Below are 22,723 nucleotides of genomic sequence, written 5' to 3' on the forward strand. Positions count from 1 at the left end.
GTCAATCTTGCGCTGTCACTTCCCGGTGCTGCACCGCTCAAGCGCTTGAGCACCGGGGCTACGGGTGCACACTGCACGCCTTGATTTTCTGACTTCTCATTCTCTCGCCTCGTATTGTTGCATCTCGTCTCTCACATACTCTGTAATATTCCGTCCTCGCCATCTCTCAGCCAACGGCTTGCTCGGGTTCGCACTGCGTGTCTCATGTCTCTCGACCGCCCACTCGGTCTTCATTGATGCAAACCAAGTCGAGTCGAGTCGAGTCAACCCCGCCTTTTCCCCGACGACGACGACGTGCGGTGGGGGAATTCAAGACGCTCAGTCAAATTAACATCCAACATTCAAAATCGACGTCGGCACGCCTGCATACAGCCAACACATTGTGCGGCGAAGCAGGACGAACGAAAAGCAACCCACGACTGTCAGCGCACAGAGGCTCCGTTTGTGACTGGCTCGGCCCCAGCCGACGGACAGACGTGGACGGACGTGGACGGACGTGGCAGGACATCGACGCTGGGCCATGTTCTCACCACACCTGTCCCGGCCTGACCAGACTCAATCATCCTAGCACTGTAGGAACAAGTGTTCCAGGCGAAACCAGTCGAGGCCAATCGCACCTCTATTCACTCTTGTCTCCGCCCCGTTTTACAGCTTCCTCGAATGTGCCGCTGAGACGACCAATGCCGTGGCAGAGGACGCAAGCAAGTGTCCACGAGTCCGAAGCCGACTTATATCGTTGCAATTCCGACGTCCACCATGTCTTCAACTGCCAGCTCTGCGTCCCCCCCTGGAGCTCAACATCTCCATTCACGCCCACCACCGCTACCGCCGTCCTCGACGGGCCCGTCGACGCGTCGAACCAGCGACACTCGACGAGATCCTTTCCCCTTCTCCATGACAAGGCCGTTTCGGCCAAACCCTACATCAACTAGTGTGGCACCGTCAACAGCCGAGGGAAGAGCCATCCCCGTGGATGACACCACTGCCGAACATCGGACATCAGCGTTGCGGGAGCTCAATAGCCACTATCCTAGCCGACATCGATACGCGAAATCAACCGGTGCTCAATCCAGCACCTACTCCGAACCCGTCATTGTTCGCAGTTACTACTCTCCTGCACCAAGCCGTCACGATAGTTCCACTCGACGCCGACCTGGTCGTGGTGGGGCCGGTTCCGAAGTTGGTGGGCCAGTAGCCGGTGTGACCCGGGCTCTCCCATTCTCAGGCAGGGTCTCTTCAGCCGGAAAAGGAATGCTGAGCACCATGGCGAGAGTGTATAATGGGAAAATGCCAACAGTGGAGGCTCAACAGGATACTCGCCTGCCTCCGGTAGAAGCCTTTAGCTTCAAGAGCTTCATGGCAAATATGCCAACACATGCTGGCACAGCCGATATTAACTCCGACCTGGACAGGATAGCCGAGATTTGTGCCCGGTCACGGTACTCACTAAGCAATCAGTACGAGGTTCACTATGCTCCTCACGGGTCTGGAGTGTCGTTCCTCGCATCCGCTCAGAATCAAGAGCCGCAGGGTCCTACATTGCAGGCGGTATCATCAGACGATGAGCGCGATATGAGAAATACAACTCGACGGAGAAGGCAAGCCGCAAGGAGGAACAGCAGAGCAATGGGAACACTGGAAACCATAATGTCGTCAAGCCGTTCATCCGACGAGGAGGGGTCAAAGAAGAGGTCGGCCTCGGACCTTGCCAACGAGGTTCGTGGACGGACAGCCAGAAAGGGTTCAGGACAGTCGTCTCCGACTCCGACGACATCTTCACGCAGTGAACGGGACCTTTCCAATTCACAGGACAGTGAACAGCAACCGAGGACGCCAGCGAGACGGCGATCGACGTCATTGGCTTTGATAGATAGCTCAAGACTGACCAGCACGCCAGAGGCAACGCCTCGGACATCAGCTACCGCATTGGTAAGCGAACCTGCATTACCGCGTGCTTCAAATAACCAATTAGAGACGAGGACGGCAGCCGAGAGCGAATCGCAGCAACGGACTTTGGAGAACAAGCCGTCGCCGCGACCGGACAGGGTGGAAGAGCACATGGCACGAGGATCAATATCTTCTGTCCAAGACGGCGCCCGTAGAAACGGCATTCTGTCGACACTCGCTGGCTGGCTGCCGTGGGCGTCACATCCATCTAAACCCAAAGGTCGCGCTGAAGGTAGTCTGCGACACCTCTTGAACAACACTGAGGCCGGAGGGAAGAAGACCGAACCAGCACTGTAATGCATGATTTGAAATATGTATAAAAAAATAAAAAAAAAAGTTTGGGGCTCTGTTTAAGGTTGAGAAATGGCCACGATTGGGTTCACGCCCTACACTATTACAGACGGAAGTGGAAGGTGTGAGCAACGGCCTTCTGTTCATTATGATGATTTGATGACGTGACGAAATTGATATCGGGGCAGCGGCTGCGTTTCAGGCGCCTCATTTATGAGTATTAAGGAGAGCATTTGACGGTTACCAAGGCTGCTCGATGGACAGGATCTGGAAGTAGATGGCTGGAGAGATACCTACCTAGTAGGTACCTAAGTTTTTGTCTACCTAGGTACTTAGCAGCTTGAAGCTAGCAAAAGTCTCGAACCCCATGTGCCCGCGCCAGTCAGTATTTAAGGCTGCTTGTCTCGTCTCACTTCTCCCTTTGTGAAAGCCCCCGTTTCTGTAAACCGCCGGTTACTACTAGTATATCCCATGGTTGTGAAGGTAGTAACACGGGTATTCAATTATTGTCCTTGCCCTAGAACAAAAAAAGAAAATAAACACACCGGCACACGATCCCATCGCGGCAACGGCCGACATTCTGACAACGCCAGCCAAACGATCGCAGCAACGCCTCGCCCTCGACCACCGGCCCATCCAACACGCCGCATCCGTCCACGATGGCATCGACAGTCGCGGCGGTGCCAACGCTGTACACGTGCTTCTTCGCCTACGCCGACCCGCTCATCGCCCTTTACGGCGCCTACCTGAACTTCCTGGCGCCCGAGCAGGCCGTGGCCTCGATGGCGCCGCAGTCGACGTACGACCCGGCCACGGTCTTCCTGTTCCACCAGGCGGGCGGGCTGGCGCTCGCCGTGGCCGTCATGAGCGCCCTGGTGCCGCGGGTGTCGGAGGACCTGGCCGTCTGGAAGGTGCTGCAGTTCTCGCTGCTGCTGAGCGACGTCGGCGGGCTGAGCGGCGTGTACTTTGCGCTGGAGAGGCAGGGGAGGCTGGAGCCGCGGCTGTGGTCGGCCGACGACAGGGCCGTCGGCGGGCTGTACTTGTTTATCACGGCGGTGCGGCTGGCGTTTGTCTTGGGCGTGGGGTTTGGCAGCGCGGGGGAGGTGAGGAGAGGAGACAAGAGGCGTTGACATGGAGGGGGGAGGGGGAAGGCATTCCCTTTGCGGACGGTAAACTGTTCAAGGCTCCTCATGGTTCATGTGTGCGGGTGGGAGCCGGACTGCGTTTCTTTTTTTTAAAGAGTATGGGATTAAGTATATTGATCTAGTGGGTGTTAGATGGTACAGTTGGAAGAGATCCTTTTGAAATGGCAAAACGTTGTAGATTAATTCTGACATGGTACTGAATCTGACACCGCGGTTTGAAAAAACGTTGTCGAAGAAGATGATGTTGAACGCATGCCCCATCCGGCAACGTCGCGAACACGCCAAATCGGCTCTGAGGTCCCGAGCCAATCAGCATCGACAATCACTCCCCGGGTCCGGCAACTGCTTGGCAAAAACTCAAAAAAAGGGGACTGATATTCCCAAACAATACGAAGTAGCTACTACTACCAATTCCACCCGTACAGAGAATCACGACACATACATACTACAAAGAACAGCAGGGAAATTCCCCCAGAAAAAAGCCAAAAAGCAAGCGCTGAGACACGAAGAAAGCAAAATAAACTGGAATGTCAAAACCACCACCCACGCATCAAATCAGCTAGTACTCCGTAGTTCTTCTCCACTCGTCCACCCATCATCCAAGTCAACCTCATTTCCAACCCTTGCCTCCCTCGCCAACGTTGCCCTCCCCCCCTTCTGCCCACTGCGGCGATTCTCACCAGTGCGGGGGAGCGTAGCCATTGTCGTACAGAGCCGCGACTTGCTTGTCGTTCGTCTTGGGAACCGCGACATCGCGCTGGTTGATGCGCGGAGCAGACAACTGGTCCCTGATGGGGGCGGGTGCCGGGGCGGCCATGGCCACGGCAGCCAGGCAGGCGACGACGAAGCTGATGGTGTACATTTTTCAATTGATTGTCTCCTTTCTTCTTCTGTGTATTTGTAGTGTGTGCAAGCTTTGCCCACAAGGCAGTTGTGTATGTATATGAAAGGGGGGCGTGTAGAGAAGAGCTGTGCTGGCTGCTGTGCGGTGAAGGAGACTGTCTATCGGAGCCGGGCGCTTGATTCCCTTTTATACTACTCGGACGTGTCGGCCTGGGCGGCGCAGCTGCGCATTTTCTTTTCGTGTTTGCATGCGCGTGCCAGTCGACTTGCTGGTGCCTGGTCGCCGGTGGTCGCCGGTGGAAAGCCACAAGGGGCCCGTGGTGATGCTATACTTGGTGATTTTGGTTCAGTTGAAGAATGAGACATCAATGATTGCAGCCACCGGGTCCCCCCTCCATCAGCCAATGTCTCAGACACCACTTTGGCGTCTGCAAGGAAGGGGGGGAAAAGAGACAGAGACGCGCGCCGTCCCCACGTCCCCCAGAAATGCTGTGCAGGTAGACATCGTCCCAAGACGCGCATGGTTCCTATTCCTGGCAGATTGGCGTCCCTTGGCAGGCTGAACCATCTGGACTTTTTGTACGGTTGACTCGGAGCGCTTTGCCTAGCGGCCGAGGTGGCTGCGTCGCGAAAATAGATCAACTGGTGATGCGTGGTGGTAGTAGTTATTGGATCAGGCGAATGGAATGGAATGCGACGCCTGGATGCGCTGAGGTGGTGGCTCATGCGCCCATTTCCTGCCCTTGCCGTACGTGCTCTGTATGTCGACCAAGAGAGAGACTCCCGTAGTCCCCGTGAGTGATGACATGTTCCAAGTTATCGCCGCTGTATGCCGACATTGACATGCAAAGGCCATCAGCTCTCTATCAGGTACTCCGTGTTCGACCCCAAATACTCCGTCAGGTGTGCCAGGGTCCGATCCTCTTGGTCAACAAGTTGAATCATCCAATATCTACGCGGCCATGACAATCAATCCCCATCGCCGGCATCTGCCACCCGTGAGACTCCATCTAACCTTCGGCTATGTCACTCCCCTGCAGCGACAAGGGCCGTGTTTCACCTCGGTTCCTCTGATAAGTTCATAACCAGCCGAATCACTCAACTAGTCCAACTTCAAGCTCTTCAATTATGTGAGAGTACTCCATACATCGGCCCAGACTCGAATTCACCTACAAGCCCATATGGATATTCAACAGAGAGGAAAACTTCCAGCAGCCCGTGACTCCATGCTCCGAACTCTTCTTCCTCATCACATCTATGCTTTACATTTCTGCTGCCCGGCATTTTCGCCACCAATTATGCTTCCTTTGATTCAGTATGCGCTCTCTTCACCTCACGTTCTCCATCGCTGCCATCCTCTGGTGCTCGTTTTTTCTCCTTTTCCCGAACTGGCTCCTTGGCAACTGCTTTTCGTGCTTCCCGTTCTCGACGCTCATTCTCCTTGCGTAAAGCTTTTGACTCAAATTCATGCCAGTCTCCCTCAATTTCGGCCAGTCTAAAATCAATTGTTAGCCCCAATGCCTGGCTTTTCTTTTAAAGAAAAAACATAATTAATTAGCAGAGGCTCAACTTACTCTGTTGCCTGTTTCGGTAATGGCTCTTCCGTGGTGAAATAAGCGTGCTGCAAAGCTTCGGCAGCAGTTGGTCGCTTTGCAGGGTCATATTGGAGCATGGCAGATAGTAGCTCGAATGCCGCAGGGGTCAATTTTGAAATGTACTTGTCGAAAAAGACGCTCTTCCGCTTCACTGTTGGCCGGAGGAGTTCAAACCAAGCCATGTCAACCAGTCCAGGCCATTCCTGGCGATTTGGCGTACCCAAAACACTGTAAATCTTTTCCAATTGACTCAGTTCTGTGCCGTCGCCTGGGAAAATAGCCGTCCTATTGAAAATTTCCACCATCACACAGGCCGCGCTCCATACATCCACGGCGGCTGTGTACTGGGTTTCTCCCAGCAGCAACTCAGGAGATCGATACCAAATAGTTATGACACGGTTGGTGTAATCCAGTTGGTGTCGCTTCGCATAGAAGCGAGCAAGCCCAAAGTCGGCCAATTTGAGCACGCCGGTATTACTGACCAGAATATTTGCGGCTTTGATATCTCGATGCAGGACACCTCGAGTGTGGAGGTAGTCCAATCCCTCAAACAGCTGTTTGGCCAGGTCCTTCTTTTGCGCAGGTGCCAATTTGAATGTTGGGTGGTTCAAAAGACCTGTCAAGTCGTGTGACAAATATTCGAACACCATGAAGCATTCGTTCTTCTCCACCATGACTTCCTGAAGATTGACGATATTAGCATGTCTCAGCGACTGCAGCAGTTTGATTTCTCGAACTGCCGTCACAGGGAAGCCGTCTCGCTCGCCCTCCATGCGGATGCGTTTCAGAGCAACCAGACCCTTTGTATACACGTTAACACCCTTAAACACTTTGCCATAGGTCCCAGATCCAACCACAGATTCGTTGCCAGGTTTTCGATAAAACACAGATTCAGACCCAACCAAATCTGGCTCCAATTGAGGGCGTTCCCTGGCTCGTCGCATAGTTTTCATTACCTTTCGCGTCCTAGGAGCTATCTTGGGGCCGTCTGGAGGCGGGTTCCTAAAGTCCAGCCGCTGCCTGGCCGATGCAGGCTCAGTAGGTGCCGAGCGGGGAGGCTCTCTCTCCGTGGTACTGTCTTTCGTAGAAATATCCTTCTTTGGAGGAGCATTGAACTTTTGTGAAATCTCCGGCTTTGGTGCTGTTGGGGTTGGCTTTGAAGAAGCTTTGAAGGCAAAACTGAACTTTCCTGACGCACCAGACTGGGCAGATCCAGGACCTGTTGGCGTTGGTCGAGATGGAGCAGCTGGTGTCTCCTCAACATCTCCTTTAGGCGGGACATGAACTCCTGTGCTCGGCTTTGACGTCCTGCTTTCTCTATCAATATCCATCTCTGTGGGTTTGGATCCGCTGTCCTCCCTAGAACCAGCAGCAGTGCTATAACGCCGGGCCCCTTGTTCGTCTGCATGCTGCGGGTGTGACCTCGCTGTTGACTCTGAGCTAGCCGGACCCCAAGCTTTGGTATTGGGCCCTCTGAATCCTCCCCGACCTTGAAAGGGAATGCCTCGTTGACTGCCTGCTTGGGATCCCGGCCCGCCTCGATAGTTTCCCGAGCTATGAGAGTTCATCGGGCCCGACGGAGCCCCGTAAGGAGGGGATCGCGGGGGTTGTGAGTGGTAATGGTCTGCCGGGCCGCTGGGTGGACCGTATTGACCCGGGCCATGGTGGTATGGAGGCGGGTGCTGACTATACGTTTATTAGTAATGATCGTAATTCAGTGATACGAGAAAAGCCAGGAACTTACTGCTCAGGGGTATATTGTCCATTCCACCCTGACCGCCCTGCTCCATAAGGAGAAGTAGACTGCGAATTATGAAAGGAGCCGCCATGCTGAGGAGACTGGGAGTAGCCTCTTGAATCGATTCCATAATGATGCCTGTGACTGTACATGGAATTGTACCCTCCTCGATAACTGCTCCGAGATGCCATCTCGTCGTCTATGTCGGAACGGGAGGAATAATGAGGCTCTACAGAATCTCCCTGATGTCTGGTTTCTCGATGGGACCTAGGGGACCGCTGGGGCGCTTCTCTTTGAGATCGGGAGTCGTTGCCAACAGTAGGCGGGCCGCTGGGTGCAGCTGCAGAGGGGTGGTTAGAGAGAGAGGTGGTGTGATGGCGGCGAGAAGAGCCGTGTCGACGGCTTCCAGTAGGAGATGGACTCCGTGATGCCGGCCGGCGGTCTTTAGACCTGTACTCTCTAGATCTAGATCTGGGCCTGCCAGAGCTTCTCGACGGCCGGGATCGTGACGCGGATTCGCGCCTGGACCGCGAGCGAGATCTGGAGGATGCCTTGCGTTTCGACCGGGAGGTTCGTGATGGGGAGGGAGAGCGACGAGAATGGGAGTGGCGACCAGGGGACCTTGATCGATGTCGATGGTGATGGTGATGGCGCTCGTTGGAGGACCGGCGTCTACGCCTTCTAGATTCCGTGTCTGGAGAACGGTCTCGAGACGGCCGAGATGCTTCGTGATCCCGCTTCGATCGTTTTCTGTGAGGCGATTCAACCGAGTGACTCCGTGCTCTATGCCTCTTGGCCGAAGACGATGGAGACACCGGGGCGACTCGTTCACGGCTACGACTGCGACGACGTTCGTCGTCAGGGTCCCGATGGCGTGCCTTTTGCGCTCGATAACGTGGAATAAGATCCTCTACTTCGGTGTCTCGACGTGCAGATTCGGTTCGATGTTGTCGCGAACGATCTCTGCTGCGATCGCGAGAGCGACGACGGTCGTCTCTGGACGAGGCGTGACGGTGCCTTGAATCAGAATGGCGATATCGAGACTCGGTGCTTGGGCTGCGACGGGCCGCCCTGGGAGGAGATCCTGGCCGATCCGAGGACGATGCTCCTCGACCAGTTCGAGCCCGTTCTCCGTAATGGCTTCCTCCAGAATCTCTCATGGCAACATGCCGACGTCGACACGGATGGATTGGCGGACTGCATATGGCGGCGAGTACCCCGTTTGAGTTTTAGTGCTGCGAGCAATAAATCGCCGCACCTTACCCGAACGACAGGGGATCTTCCCGCCCACCCTGACAGCACTTCAGCTGTTGCGCGTCCGCCCCGAGGAGATCCCATGAATCCCCTGGCTCACTGAGAGCAGGAAAAAAAGCAAGTCGTCAAGCAAGTCGTCAAGCATGGTGCAGATGGCGGGTGATTAATACCCAACATGCTGCAGCTTTCGCCAGCTTACCGTGTTGGGCCGGTGACAAGCCAAATGTCCACCATGAACCGGCACTTGGGGCTGCTTCTGTGAAGTCCTTGTTCCCGGCCTCGCCAGACCAGCTTGAACGCCAACCACCAACATCCAGCTCTGCTCTGTCCATGTCGAATGAACCCCTTACCATTTGCAGCACCACCCGAGAGGTTTTTTTAATGTGTCCGCTATCATGAACTTCCAACCTGTTGCCATCAATGCTGCCCCTATTTGGAACTTTGTCTCACAAGATCGTAGCCTCGCCACTGCTCCTACAGCGACAGGCATTGAAAACTACATACTAATCCTCTCGGATGATTTACGAAACATTCCTCCATCTGTCTGTTCAACATGTGTCACAGAAGTGTAACTGTGTGAAATCGTCAAATCCTCCGGTTGACAGATCAGTCATTGGCCGTGTTGTCAAACCTTTCATCACAGCTGGTAGGTAGGCCGACGACGCTCCCTCCGATATCATAGCAAAGTAATACTTGTTGCCACCTTCCAGGAAATGGTTTTCAGACCATGATAGAATTTCACCGGGCTGAGTGCAAGTCTGGCATGTCGATGTTGGTCATTCAAAGCTGGCCATTCATATGGAAGTGAATTTGACGAGTTGAGGTGTGAAAACTCGCAAAGTTTGATATGGCAAGATCAGCATATATGCTGTCTGCGGTGTATCTGGTGTGGCGTGTACAAGGCTGGTGAAGATGGGTTGCCTGGCCCCGAAAAGGGTGGCGCAGGATGTGCCGTAGACATCTTTTATTACCAAAGATGTACCAACCCCTTCTGACAGATGGTAGCCTTTGCTCGTTCCATGATGCTTCGGGATCAAGTGTAGATAACCAGTCTCTAAACAATGACTGATGTCATGTCATAGCCATCGTTGCATTTGACAAGTCCGCAGCACATGCGCAGTCTTGCGTTGGAGCAAACCAATCCGGTGTGTATTTTTCGACCATGACAACATTATCCGCACAGGAGCTCAAGTCCAGCTCGACTTTCAACGTGGTTGCATCTCGGGCTTGATGGCGGTTCCGGTTGCAAAATGATTGATTGCTCGGCCGCAATCTAGGTTTGGTGTCATCTCGTTGCCGCAGTTTCGATGAATCCGTCAAGAACCTAATCGAACACCACTCTTTCAGCTAAAGAGGATGCTAACATGTTAGTATGACCAGGCATGCTGCCGCAACGTAGCCGACTTTGTCATGTTGTGCCCAAGATCGATGGAGTTTAGGCGTAGAAGGTGCCACGACTGTGCGCAAACACATGAAACAAGGATGGAGCCGACGACTGTAGCCACGTGATTATACGAATGACTTATTGTCGGATGAATTGGCTGCCGTTGTTCCGATGACGTATGGCTGGTGAATTGCTTGGCGGGCTTACTCTTTCTGCTAGGTGCGTTTATCCCACTATTACCTACTCAGTACCTAGGTACCTAGGTAGGTATTTATTTATTTAAAAAGTCTTTTTATATAGATTTACTTAAATTTAAATATTTTACTTATAGCTTAGTACCTGGGAAGGCGTAAGCGCACCTTACAAAAATAGCGAGCTCGCCGAGCAATTCACTGCGGCAGGGGTCAAGCACAGCCTCGGCTGGTCCGCTGAAAAGAGTCGAAGCACGGAGATCGGGCTTTAAACAAATCGCCTGTTATAAAAAGCCAGAGCATTGATTGGGCAGTGCCTCGATTTCGATGGTAAAAAGATGGAGCCAGCAATTATTCGAAGGTTAGAACACGGAATAGTATCTACGGAGAAGCTGCCTCATCTCTTGCAACTTTCAGGAAGCAACTTGAAGCGGCCAATGCAGAAGTCCGAGCCCGAGAAATGTGGGCGTCAGCCCATGCATGAGTACCTACCTAGTACTTAGAGGCAGTCAAAAACGAGATTGTCTTACAATTTTACATCCAATTAAGCGACCTCCAGCTCCCCCTCAGAAGCATCAACTGCATACGTCAAGATTTGTGCAGACTTTGTCACAGCAGTCTTCTTCCTAATTTATTTGCGGTGACTAGGCACACTGGTAGCTATGGAGTGGTTCGGCCATGCCAAGGTAGAGTTCACTCACGCCCCTGCGCCACGAGCGATACGAGAGAAGGATGGCAAGGAGACAGACTTGCTCAAGATTGTTGAGAAATCAACACCTCCATGCCACTTGAACCCGCTGCTGTTCAATGGCCACATTCAGACAATGTGGACGGCCACCAAACCCAGCGGGCCTCCAGTATACTATCGTCGCAAGACATTTGACGCCGACCACAAGACGTACAAAGGCACCTTTGCTGTGGACTTTGCTGTGCAACCGTATGAAGGGGGCGACGAGACATTACCCAGAAGAACTACTTACTACACGGACGAGGAATTCGACAATATAGGCTCAGATGATTCGAAGCCAATGCTGGTCGTTTTGCACGGCTTGTCTGGAGGCTCTCATGAGATATATCTGAGACATACTATTACTCCTCTGCTAGGAGACGGAGGTTGGGAAGTATGTGTGGTGAATTCGAGGGGATGTGCAGGGAGCAAGATCACCAGTGGCGTTCTTTACAATGCTCGAGCTACTTGGGATTGCCGACAGGTTCGTGAGATGCTCAACAGCCCCTGGGAAATACTTGCTGATCATATATAGACCGTAAAATGGCTGAAGAAAACGTTCCCAAACCGACCCCTGTTTGGTCTTGGTTTCTCGTTGGGAGCCAACATGCTAACCAATGTAAGTACTTGGTAGGGACTGAACCACGGATAGTTAGGCCATATGTATTGACCAGAAGCAGTACTGTGGCGAGGAAGGCGAAGACTGCCTCCTAAAGGGAGCTGTCGTTTGTTCTAACCCTTTCAACTTGGAAATATCAAGCAAAATGCTACAAAATCGATTTATCGGCAAGGAGGTGTATTTAAGAGTCATGGGTTGTACGCATTGCTCCATTCCCGCCGCTACTTTTTGTTTTATGAGTCTAACAGTGTTATTAGTTGCCATGAAGAACTTGGTCAGCACGCACAAAGAAGCCTTGAAGAAGTACACCGACCTTGATCTGCCCTCCCTTGAAAAGGTCACGTATTTATATGACTTCGATCGCGAGGTCCAGTGCGTAATATTTGTTCCAGGAAATCTGCGTTAGTTACTAACCATACATTAGATGTCCAACATGGGGATATCCTACTGAAGATGCCTACTACCGTGATGCATCTTCCACGGATGCTGTCTTAAACATCAGGATTCCATTCATTGCCGTCCAGGCAACTGATGACCCTGTAAGCAAGCCAGAGCATTGAAGACAGACTTCCATACTAATTATCCGGTAGATTGCTGTGAAGGAAGCCCTGCCCTATGCAGAATTCAGGCAAAACCCCAATACTATCATGATTACCACATCCATGGGAGGTCACCTGTGCTGGTTTGAGATGGGTGGCAGTCGATGGCATCCCAAGCCGGTGCGTTCGGACATCGCGGATCTTTCTCGCTTAGCTAATTCCGTGGCCTAGATTTGCAACTTCCTAAACCATCTTGCGTTCAAGGCGGACTTGGATAGCATTACACCATCCAGAGTACCTACTCCAGAAAACCCAAAACACGGTGCCGATTACAACCCGATGCGTCGTAAGCTTCAAATTTTAGAGGATTAGATGAATGTGCCAGGCATGAGGAGCAAAAACTAGAGGGGCAATTACATTCAGCGAGACATATGTCAGAAATAGAGTAAAATGATTTATAGACAGGATTCTCATGTTCAATACAAGACTGGAAAGGATATTGAATTCCATGGTTCATATGCCTAATCTTTCCCAATTCCATCTCAGCTGCCCACACCGCGCAAACAAGCGAACCCACCCAGTGGTATGCCCAAACTCCAAGCGCCAAACGATGCAAAATATAGCGAATATCATCATGCAGTTTCTTCTGCCACGCTGCAAGACACCGCGAATTACGCTTATCATGCAAACGCAACCTTCTTCTTTGACTTGGCAGCTTTCGACCCTGCCGATGCCAACGTCTTAACCGAATCCTCTTCCTCGCCACCACTCTTTCTCTTCCTCTTCTTCCTCAATGAATCCTTTGCATCCTCCAACTTTGATTTCTTTTCCTGCTCCTTCTTCTCAGCTTCGAGCTTGCGCGACTCCCTGATCTCTTCCATCTGTCTTGCCTTGATCATTTTCGACTCGATCTCGCCGTTCTTTTCGGCTTGAACTATTGCCATGATGGTCCCCATGCTCTCCTGACCACTCATTAATCTCAAAACTGCCGAAGGCCATCGGGCTGAGCGAACGTACCTCATCATCGACAAAGACCTTGCCCTTCTTCTTCCCTTTGGGCTTTACAACGCCAACAGGCGTTACCATATTCAATGTGGGAATACCCAATTCCGCCTCCGTGTAGACCTTCTTCTTGGGCTTCTTTAGAAGCGCCGCGCGATTCTTTTCCTTGACTTGCTGCGAAACAACGGGGCCCTTGGGCTTTTTTGATTTCGAGATGCCGTCGGTAGCAGAACGCTTGCCACCGGTACTACCTCCGGTTTTGGAGGAGGCACCCTTTGGGGCGGCATGTTTGTTTTTAATAGTTCGCGTTTTTGAGGCCGCCATTTTGGTTATGTGTCTGTGTTGGGATGCCGAGGAGTAGCACGGGTTGTATGGTAAGATGGTGATAATGGCGACACAGCTTTCAGCAGGCTAGGAAATTTTTTTTTGGCGATAAGCCTTTGCGAGGGGCGATAAGAATTGGGACGGGCAGGTCAATTGAAGGAATGGTGGGCTGGACCTGTAGTGGGGCTGCTAACTATAGGCTGGCGCATTGGGCAAAACACCAACTTGTGCAAGTGACAGTCATAAAACTTGAACTCGCCCCGTACGGAGTATATATTTACAACAGGCCAGGCCTCTGACAAAGCATCAATTGAAGTTATTCGAATTTACCTCTGCCACACTCACTACTCCAGGCAAGGCAATTGTCGCCCTCTTCATTATCCAACACCACAGCGCCCAACGCAAAGCCCCGCCTTTGAGAAACGCCACATCAATTCATCACAAAATGCTGCATCACGCTTTCCCATGAAACTAACTCGACGCATTCCCCGGGTCTAAAAAAGAAGCCAACCGAAGCGGCACTAGGTAGGTGAAGATGGCTGCACTAGCTGCGTATTGATGGCACTGGACTAGAGTGCGGGGGACATTGGAGGAAATAGCAGAAGCAGGCCAATTGCTTGGGTGATGCCTCTCGGAAACACGGAGGACCAGTGACTCTACACCAGACTCGACACTAGTGCTGCACGTAAACTGTTAAGTTAATACTACCAATGGATCTTCGGCGAGCCGGATACGGGTAAGGTAAGCTGAGAAAACGGGAGCTGAACACCACCACCAGTCCCACGGGACTGTTGTTATTGGCCTCGTCCCTTACACTTCATGTTTATGACAGCGTATTGAACCCGAGCATCAAGCAAGTCCGAGGAGCTTGGCTGTTAGTACGTTCATCGAGGTAGAGGAGGACTGCCAAGACAGGCGTGGTGCGTCTGGAGTACACAATTGAAGCCGTGCAGCACAGTAGTCATCAGAAGAGAGTAGCTCAAGCCACCCCCAGGTTATGAGAACGAGGGACGAGCGTAGACAATCAATGCGTAAGTATCACCTCCATAATAAGTCTGTCTTTGACCTTGCCTTGCTTCCATTCCCCGTGACAGTGAAAAAGAAGCATTCACAAGCACGAAGCATCGGGCAATAAATAGCCATGCTCAACCTCACAAGCATTAAAAAAGTGGCCCTACTATGGATTTATCTCGGTGTTTCATTTGCACAATACTAGCCCTTGGTACTGTCTCCATCATTCTTGGCGTCGCCAAAGCTAGAACCCAACGTTGAAGCACTGAGGGCAACAGACCATCAGGCCAGCCGACATCAGAAAAATGCTGGGGCAGTTGATGCCAGGGCTCATTGTTAGCCAGTTCAATGTTGGCCCCTTGGGCACCAGAGTGGACCCAAGGACCCTCAGAACCCGCCGAGCTACCAGCTTTTACTGGTCTCTACCGACCAGCGGGCCTGTTGCACGCTCTGTGACCAGGCCCAGTCCGCCTAAGCTGGTGTCGTCTATGGTCAAGTGCTGTGGAGGGTGCTGTGAGGCCATGTGCCCCGTTGTCGTCTGGCCAGGCGCCTTCTGTCCCATCAACAGGTGGCTTGCATGTCTTGGTACGTAACGTCTGGCCTGGTCTGGTCCAGTCCGGCAAGAATTTCTTTTGACCTCCACAACACCAACCTCGCTACCTCACACCCACCACCATCTCCAAGTCGCTCTCAGAAAAAGTCCAAGATCCACAGACCACGCCGCATTCCATAACTGCAACACTGCTGCCCTCGCCTACGCATCGTCCCGTCCTCCCTGTATATCATCTCACAAACCTGCAAACAACAAATATCTTCCTATTTGACATAGCATACGTCATCTCTTGATCTGTCGACGCACCGCACGCCACTACTCACGGTATACTGCTCACATCCACTGGCTGCCTCGCACAATCGTGTTACCGTTGGCTCTGAGCTTCGCTGTCGATTCGATTCTCCCTTGCTGCCCTGCATCTCGTGCCTACGCTCGCATCTAGCATATAGCGTCAACACCGCCGCCTTCGAATACCTCTTGCGCTGAGTCTTGCTCCCATCGCACATCGTCTGGATTCAACTACCCCAAATCGTTCATTCGCTGTCCACATACACCGCTCCCGCCAGAATCACTATCAACGCCTGTTGCCCCTTCCTCCCTCTTCCTCGCCTTTCTTGGCCCTCGCGACGCGCTTTGAGGTGTCTCTCTCCGACATCGAGCCGCATCATTTAGACACAAGACACAAACTACGTCTTCATGGATAATCTATGGAACCGTCGCACAAAGTAAGTTCCGCATACCACCCTTCCAGCCCTCCCTCGTGCCACCAGAACACGTCTGTTCCCTCGCTGTGTGTGCCAGTGACTAACGGCTTTGTTTGCCTTTTTTTATAGCTCTGGCAAATTGTCCCTCTCGACATCGACGAACGGTCCCAACGGCTCATCGGCCGGTGATGCCTCCCGCAACTCCTCCGTCCCTAGGCGCCATGGCGGCGACATATCCGCGCATGGCAAAGCCAGCCCCTTCAATACTCCAGGCGGCAACCTAGCGTCTCCTACCAGTGGTGCTTCAAGCGCCTTTGGCTTGGGTTCAGGTGCTTTTGCTTCGTTTGGTTCAGCCAAGACACCAAAGTCTGCTGGAAACCCTTTCGACACGGCTATGGGCTCTGCTGTAGCCAAGACCACTGCCGTGAAGGACAGTGGCAAGGCTGCCATTGGTAAAGCTCCAAGTATGGCATCCATTGCCGAAAATAAGGTGTCTTCTTTGACGGTAGCCTCCAAAGCACACCCGCTGAAAGATGCGTGGTCATTTTGGTACCGTCCTCCCATCTCCAAGGCCCATGGCTTCATCGAGTATGAAAATACCCTACACGGCATTGCCACCGTGCAAACCGTCGAGGAGTTTTGGGAGATTTACTCTCATCTAAAGAGACCATCCACCCTGCCGGTTGTGTCTGATTACCATCTTTTCAAGAAGGATATTCGGCCCATCTGGGAAGATGAGGTGAACCGGAAAGGTGGAAAGTGGGTTGTGAGGATGAAGAAGGGTGTGGCTGATCGGTATTGGGAGGACTTGCTTCTCTCCCTCATTGGCGACCAGTTCGGTGATGCAGGTGAGGATGTATGCGGCGCCGTGTTAAGCATGCGTAACGGGGAAGACATTCTTAGCATCTGGACACGGACAGCTGGCGGTCGCGTACTCAAGATTCGGTAAGCGGATATCACGCAAATGACGACCCTCTACACAACTAGACTAACCCTTCTTTTTTTTGTTGGCAGAGAGACCATGAAAAGCGTTCTCAACTTCCCTCCAAACACCCGTGTGGAATTTAAGACGCACGATTCGAGTATTCAGCAAAGAACCGCTATCGAGGAACAGCGTCGTGAAAAAGCCAACCAGAACCAGGGCGGCGATAGACGTCACACCCAGCGACAGAGCCACGAATAGAAAGTAGAGGTTTTATTTTCATCCTCACTTAGCGCAATCGCCTGAGGCTTCATAGTCCCAATTACCTTTGTTGTACAATATCTATGAGACAAAATAGGCGAGCTCAAGGTTTGACAAGATGCTGAAGGCTCCCTTTGGTTTCATTCCTTTATTTCTTCTTTGCCTGGTGCTTCCTTCGTGCTTGCTTGATGTCATTCTCTGGAGTTATTTTGCTTGGAGGCAAAATGGAAGGGAAGGTTGTGGATGCGTCGTGATTTTTTTGTTTTCTTCATTTGCGTAACGCATACACTAGGGTTAGTTGGACACAGGGACGGGGTGCTCTTTTTATTTTATTTTATCAATAAAAACAAAGCGGACAAGAAGAAACTGGGGAGAGGAAGAAAGCGATATTGCTCGGACTAGGGCCTGGGCAGCTATGATAGGTTTCATGTGACCATGTACTACTATATGTATAGCTTATGAGCGAACGTTGGTGAGGAGTTCAGTGGTGGACTGTCGAGAAAGTGAGCAGTTGCAACAAATGCAGACATTGTTTATCCAAAGTATTGTTCCAGTGCCACATGCATCCAAATGTGATGGTCATCATGGGTATTCGGTAGTCTGTTTATCGTCTTATCCACTACTCTACACGTTTTGATTTTCAACATCGGGATTTACGCCATGGCCTTATTCCTGGCTCCAGATGCCGCTGGTTTTGGCTCCCTCCTCCTCTCCCAAATCTGCAAATACGTCTCGCCCAAATACAACAACTCGCTCTGGACTTTTTCCACGTACAAATCCTGACAGCTGACCCATTCGCCTGTCGCCCTGTCCCTGACCTGTGCCTTCCACGTCTTCCTCTCGTCCCCGCTATCCGCGACATCTTCCCTCGTGCGCACCGCCTCGTGCACAACGTTGGCGACCAGGTCGTACCAGATGGGCTCCGAGACCGGCCACTCAGCGGGATTCGGTTCCACGTACGGCGACACATCGAGGTTCCTAGCATCGAACGTAACGATTGTAGGGTTTCGCTCAGAGACGAACTTGTTCTGCGAGAATCGCTTGACGTGGAATATCAGGTATGGAGGGAGGGGGTGCAGCAGGCGGTAGCGTTTGCGCTGGGCGTGGTGCTCCTGCGCCGACTTGCCGTCGTACTTGGACAAGATGGTGGTCAGGGGCACTTGCGGGATGATGTTCCTTTCGAGTTCGTCTTGGAAGAGTGGCGCGGCGGGGAGGTCGAGCGTGAGGAGGAGGAAGCGCACAATGTCCACCTTTACCTGTGCTGCCTCTTCGAAGCGCAGCCTGTCGGTGGCGTCTGCGCGGGCGGTGATGGCTTGCGACTCGACCTTGAGTCTGCCTTGGAATGTGCGCTGGATCATGGAGCTGCCCGGTTTGGATTTACTGCCACCCAGTCCGAGGTGGAGGTTGTTCAGAAACCAGGAGAGGAACTCGACGGGGTCGGACTGTGTGGTGAGTGTGAAGCGCTTGTTGGAGCGGAGGGCGATTTCCTGGAGGAGCTCATGCGGAGAGACGTGGGCTTTGAAGGCGCGTGGGTTCCAGATCTTGCGGAAGAGGATGCTGCATCGCTTGACCAGCTCTGTAGTCTTGGTGAAGTCCTCTAGAAGGAGGTAGTTTCTTAGCGGGGGCACATGGGAGAGTGCCTGTACAATCACGTTGAGGTAGTCGTTTTCTTTGATGTTGTTCATGCCCACGAATCCTGGGGTGTATTCTTTCCCGCCGAGGGTCCATGATTTGTGGTGCGCGCGGTCGAGGCTCATGACTTCGCGTTTGGTGTACCGCGGGTCCGAGACGTATTTGATGTCGTCTAGCGATTTGCTCTTCACTTCGTAGCCTTCTGGGAGGACGTATACTTTTTGGGTCTCGAGGTTGATGAAGACGTGATGGTCTTCGTCGAGGGCGTGAAAGTACGCATGGGACTTGGGCCCGCGGCCCTGAAAATATTTGCCGCAGACTAGACATGCGTATACGTTGATGTTGGATAGCGAAATGGAGCAGAGCTTTTCAAAGTCAAAGTCGAGGACTTGTCGGTCTATCGTGTCGAGATAGAGGTCATCGTAGCCCTCGGTGGGGTTGGCTTGTCGCAACGGCGCGGAGGGAACTGCTTCGTCAAGGTCGTCGTCGTCGTTATCAGAGCTGTTGTTGCCGTCGTATATCTGTGTTGGTGCGGCAAAGGATACGCCATTTTCGTTGGGCGGCGTTTCGACTTCGGCTGTTCGCGACTTTTTGGATGCTGGTGATGCTATACCGAGGAGCTCGTCGAGGGACTCCGACGCATGGCGCTTGGCCATGGTGTGCGGGGCTTGTATCTGTGGTTTCCTGGGGCGCAATGTTGCGTTTGGGGTGGATTTGTGCGAATAGAGAGCTGTATGATGAGGCAATGGGTTATGACGGTAGCTTCTTTGTGGTGGTTATACGTGGGAGCTTGGGGATGGAGTTGTTACAGACCAGTCTACAGTCTGGTAGGATGAAAAGAAAGCCCAGTGCCGCTTCATTGTGGGGCGGCGGCGACGGGAGCTTGGCTGTATGTACATGCAAGTGCACCCATGAGACAGGCGACCCTCCCTTAACCAAAGTCGAAGCTGGAGTTTTTTGAGCATCAACACTTCAGCGTCCCTGCTTTTGTGGCACTTTTGCTTTCAAATGTTTTGTGCCATGGAGTTATGGAAATGATGATTGTAATGCGCCCTGAATTGATTCATAACGAACATTTACCAAACGCCTATTTACCCCATGTATATGCACTTTAAACGCCTCTAAGGTAGAGAGCCAATCTATCCAACCATGACCGCATCACCCTGTCCGTCGTCTAGTCCCTTTAGACTGGCATTGCTGTCTTCCATTGGTGCCAGGCTATCCATCTCCTGCAGGGTATATTCCACCAAATAGCTCTCATCGACCAACTCTTCCATACGCCTGTAATGGCGCTCCGTGTATACCTGCAGCCCTTGAAGGACATCGCTCAGACTCTTCTGCCCACGTGCTCCCTTGACCGATAAGTCGGAGAATTTAGAGGCCGGGTAGCTTCTCACCAACGTCCAGAGGATGCGCTGAGCAACCGGTGCAGTGCGGGCATTTGTATTCCAGTCTCGCAGTCTAAGAAGCAGAAGAAAAATCTGCTCATCGGACAAGCTGCCCAAAACCTCGTCAACAGCCTTCAGCCCACACAAGCTGCCTTCATCTGGGTTGCCGTTGGTAACGACCGACGTGAACAGGTTCAAGAGACGACCGGGATGGTTGAGTTGAAGTGCCAGAGTGATGGCCTCTCTGTATGAGCCAGCAAAAATGTGGTTCTCCAATTCTTGCTCCTGCTCAATCATCTTCAGCGCGGCTTGGGAGGCCACGGCCTGGGTTTCAACAGTCGTATCCTTCCAAAATGTCACGGTGGAATCACCGCTACCAGATGCAATAGTGTTGGTTTCAGGATGAACGGCTACGGCCCAGACTCTGTCCTCATGGTTGTCCAGAGTACATTCCGCCTCGCCAGAGTTAGCATCCCATACCTTAACAAGACCGTCACCAGCAGCAGAAACAAACTGGACTGGTTTCCTAGACTGTTCCCGTTGAGACGGCAGATTCAACCAAGCAACCTTGAGGACACTGTTGGAGTGTCCCTCAAACGTTCTGATGCATGTGTAATCGGCCAAGCTCCAAAGTTTGACACTTTTGTCACCACTACCAGTAAGAATGACTCCCTTACCAGTCACAGGGCCATCGTTTCCTTGAATGGTAGGCAGTTGAGCTGGAGAAAATTGAACTGACCAAACTCCTCTCTTGTGACCCCGAAGAATGCCCTGGACCTCACCTTCCTCCATTGACCAGATCTTGACTGTTTTGTCTTGCGATGCAGAGGCAAAGAGACTTCCTGAGTGGTGAATATTGATTGCATTAATGTCTTTTTCGTGAGCTTTCCTGGTGAAGACAGCTCTAGGCTTCGAGCCTTGCTGTTGACGTTGGCGGGGGATCTCCCATTTCTTGACCGTCTGATCCTGAGAGCCAGTGATGAGACACGCTGGTGGATGATCAAGTGGATTGTTTCGTGCAGCAGAACCTTCAGCGGGGACCGACTTTGGGAGGGCAACAGCCCCAAGAGACTCAGCATGACCCGAAAAAGTAGCCCAACAGGTGTAGGAGTTGCGGGCAGAGTCTACACACCACACTCGCGCCGTGTTGTCTTTAGCGCCCGTGACAATCCAGTGTCCCGACCAGTCGATATCCAAAGAGATGACAATATCTTCATGCCCTCTCAGAAGCGCCACGTCTTGCCCAAAGTAAGGCGTCGCGTGGGAGTCCCACGGCGCTGAAGCTCCCTCTGTCGAGGCTTGAGCTACCGATATCAGTCGAACATCCTCAGAATTAGTTGCCAAGGCCATGATGGATCGATCTGGAAGCAAATAGCCAAGGTCAATGATTTCATCGTGGGTGCCTGAGATGCGACGAAAGGGTTCTGGGATGCCTAGAGAAGCTTCTGATTCTTTGGTAGGTGATTTGTAGAACGCAAGCGTATGATCAACTTGGACGCAGAGAATGAACGACAAGCCAGGAAGATAGATTCCGGCAACAATGCCCTCTTCCTCGCTTCTTTCTGACTGAGCTGGGGTAACTTCCCTGCCGTTGTCTGTATCCCAGATGCGCAAGCAGCCATTTGCGCCAGCTGAGAAGGTAAGGCGACCGTTGTCAATGAACCCGGCCGTTTCCACAAGCTCAAGGCAAGGCACGATTTTTCGAATCTTCCACGACTTCGTATCCCACCAAATAAGGGTTTTGTCCCTGCTTGCGCTAACAAGGGCATGCTGCTCAGGAGAGTAATCTATCTTCTGGACATCGGATACGTGGGAGTCGAGATTGGCGACGCAACCGCGCTTATTCAGGTCCCAAATTCGTACTTTTCCGTCCTGGCTACCTGAAGCTAGCCTAAAATTGACGCTGCTCGCGGCTTCAACCTCGTTGTCGGAGTCATCCTCTGCCTGTACGCCTTTCTTGCCTTTTCGCGAGCTTTTATTGTCCTTGGATCGGGCCGCGATCTCGAAAAAGTGTAAGGCGGATACCAAAACAGACGGGCCGCGGAAAGAATGCGTCACATAACCGCCTGCAATATCCCACACTTTAATGGTGCCATCAGTTCCGCCGGTCGCGAGCAGTGTGCTTGTGCGATCAACCGCCAAGACCACTACAGGCGTGCCGTGCGGCTTTAGGGTTTGAGAAAGGGTTGCTTGGACTGTATCGTCGGAGGGGGAGCGCTTTAAAGAGAAGATTCTCATCGATAGCGATCGCGAGCAGAGAATGAGGTGTGAACCAGATGGAGTTACTACACCGTGGTTAACATGCTGATGACATGGCTTGAGCAGAAAAAAAAAACGTACAAGTCAACGTAGAAACCATTTCCCCATCCTATCGAGGCATGTCAGCATACGCGCACGTTGCGACTCGTCAACCATGGAAAATTCTCTTACACCTTCAATCTGTGCCAAATGCTTCCCGTTGGCGGGGTTAGTCAAGACAACATCTTCGCCGAGAGTTGTGGCCAGAATTTGAGCCTCGTTGTCAATTGCAATTGATCCGCCCGTAAATATAGGCCTAATAACATGTTCAACATCAAAGGTTGTTTTTAATGGCTGTTTGGTAGCCATGGCTAAAATCGCAGGTAGTTGCAGCCGATGACCTCGAGTCCTCATG

The 22,723-nt window shown here is 52.2% G+C and overlaps 10 protein-coding genes across 10 annotated transcripts; 4 read left to right on the top strand and 6 right to left on the bottom strand.

The window, feature by feature from the left end:
• Positions 1-756: 756 nt before the first annotated feature.
• G6M90_00g003540 (uncharacterized protein) lies at positions 757-2,244 on the top strand (the record flags this gene model as incomplete). Its single annotated transcript, XM_014686524.1, has 1 exon — positions 757-2,244. One exon carries the CDS (start codon positions 757-759, stop codon positions 2,242-2,244), a length of 1,488 nt encoding a protein of 495 aa, XP_014542010.1.
• A 653-nt stretch (positions 2,245-2,897) lies between these two features.
• G6M90_00g003550 (uncharacterized protein) lies at positions 2,898-3,368 on the top strand (the record flags this gene model as incomplete). Its single annotated transcript, XM_014686525.1, has 1 exon — positions 2,898-3,368. The coding sequence occupies one exon, from the start codon at positions 2,898-2,900 to the stop codon at positions 3,366-3,368; it is 471 nt and encodes a 156-aa protein (XP_014542011.1).
• Positions 3,369-4,059: 691 nt separating this feature from the next.
• G6M90_00g003560 (uncharacterized protein) lies at positions 4,060-4,245 on the bottom strand (the record flags this gene model as incomplete). The annotated part of the gene is made up of 1 exon (XM_066129553.1): positions 4,060-4,245. One exon carries the CDS (start codon positions 4,243-4,245, stop codon positions 4,060-4,062), a length of 186 nt encoding a protein of 61 aa, XP_065985622.1.
• Positions 4,246-5,522: 1,277 nt separating this feature from the next.
• On the bottom strand, positions 5,523-7,750 carry lsk1 (CTD kinase subunit alpha; the record flags this gene model as incomplete). Its single annotated transcript, XM_014686526.2, has 3 exons — positions 5,523-5,721; positions 5,801-7,507; positions 7,566-7,750. The coding sequence occupies 3 exons, from the start codon at positions 7,748-7,750 to the stop codon at positions 5,523-5,525; spliced, it is 2,091 nt and encodes a 696-aa protein (XP_014542012.2).
• Positions 7,751-7,788: 38 nt separating this feature from the next.
• G6M90_00g003580 (uncharacterized protein) lies at positions 7,789-8,719 on the bottom strand (the record flags this gene model as incomplete). Its single annotated transcript, XM_066129554.1, has 2 exons — positions 7,789-8,309; positions 8,398-8,719. The coding sequence occupies 2 exons, from the start codon at positions 8,717-8,719 to the stop codon at positions 7,789-7,791; spliced, it is 843 nt and encodes a 280-aa protein (XP_065985681.1).
• A 2,331-nt stretch (positions 8,720-11,050) lies between these two features.
• G6M90_00g003590 (uncharacterized protein) lies at positions 11,051-12,645 on the top strand (the record flags this gene model as incomplete). The annotated part of the gene is made up of 7 exons (XM_066129555.1): positions 11,051-11,599; positions 11,651-11,734; positions 11,796-11,931; positions 11,992-12,106; positions 12,159-12,273; positions 12,325-12,453; positions 12,505-12,645. The coding sequence occupies 7 exons, from the start codon at positions 11,051-11,053 to the stop codon at positions 12,643-12,645; spliced, it is 1,269 nt and encodes a 422-aa protein (XP_065985982.1).
• A 308-nt stretch (positions 12,646-12,953) lies between these two features.
• Positions 12,954-13,599, bottom strand: LOC1 (60S ribosomal subunit assembly/export protein LOC1; the record flags this gene model as incomplete). Its single annotated transcript, XM_014686528.1, has 2 exons — positions 12,954-13,235; positions 13,291-13,599. The coding sequence occupies 2 exons, from the start codon at positions 13,597-13,599 to the stop codon at positions 12,954-12,956; spliced, it is 591 nt and encodes a 196-aa protein (XP_014542014.1).
• Positions 13,600-15,859: 2,260 nt separating this feature from the next.
• Eif4e2 (Eukaryotic translation initiation factor 4E type 2) lies at positions 15,860-17,050 on the top strand (the record flags this gene model as incomplete). Its single annotated transcript, XM_014686529.1, has 3 exons — positions 15,860-15,888; positions 15,997-16,812; positions 16,882-17,050. The coding sequence occupies 3 exons, from the start codon at positions 15,860-15,862 to the stop codon at positions 17,048-17,050; spliced, it is 1,014 nt and encodes a 337-aa protein (XP_014542015.1).
• A 653-nt stretch (positions 17,051-17,703) lies between these two features.
• On the bottom strand, positions 17,704-19,338 carry G6M90_00g003620 (uncharacterized protein; the record flags this gene model as incomplete). The annotated part of the gene is made up of 1 exon (XM_014686530.1): positions 17,704-19,338. One exon carries the CDS (start codon positions 19,336-19,338, stop codon positions 17,704-17,706), a length of 1,635 nt encoding a protein of 544 aa, XP_014542016.1.
• A 483-nt stretch (positions 19,339-19,821) lies between these two features.
• G6M90_00g003630 (uncharacterized protein) lies at positions 19,822-22,677 on the bottom strand (the record flags this gene model as incomplete). The annotated part of the gene is made up of 3 exons (XM_014686531.1): positions 19,822-22,355; positions 22,411-22,438; positions 22,501-22,677. The coding sequence occupies 3 exons, from the start codon at positions 22,675-22,677 to the stop codon at positions 19,822-19,824; spliced, it is 2,739 nt and encodes a 912-aa protein (XP_014542017.1).
• Positions 22,678-22,723: the final 46 nt, after the last annotated feature.

This window comes from Metarhizium brunneum, chromosome 1 (genome assembly GCF_013426205.1).
Source record: "Metarhizium brunneum chromosome 1, complete sequence".
In the NCBI taxonomy this organism is placed as follows: Eukaryota; Fungi; Ascomycota; class Sordariomycetes; order Hypocreales; family Clavicipitaceae; genus Metarhizium; species Metarhizium brunneum.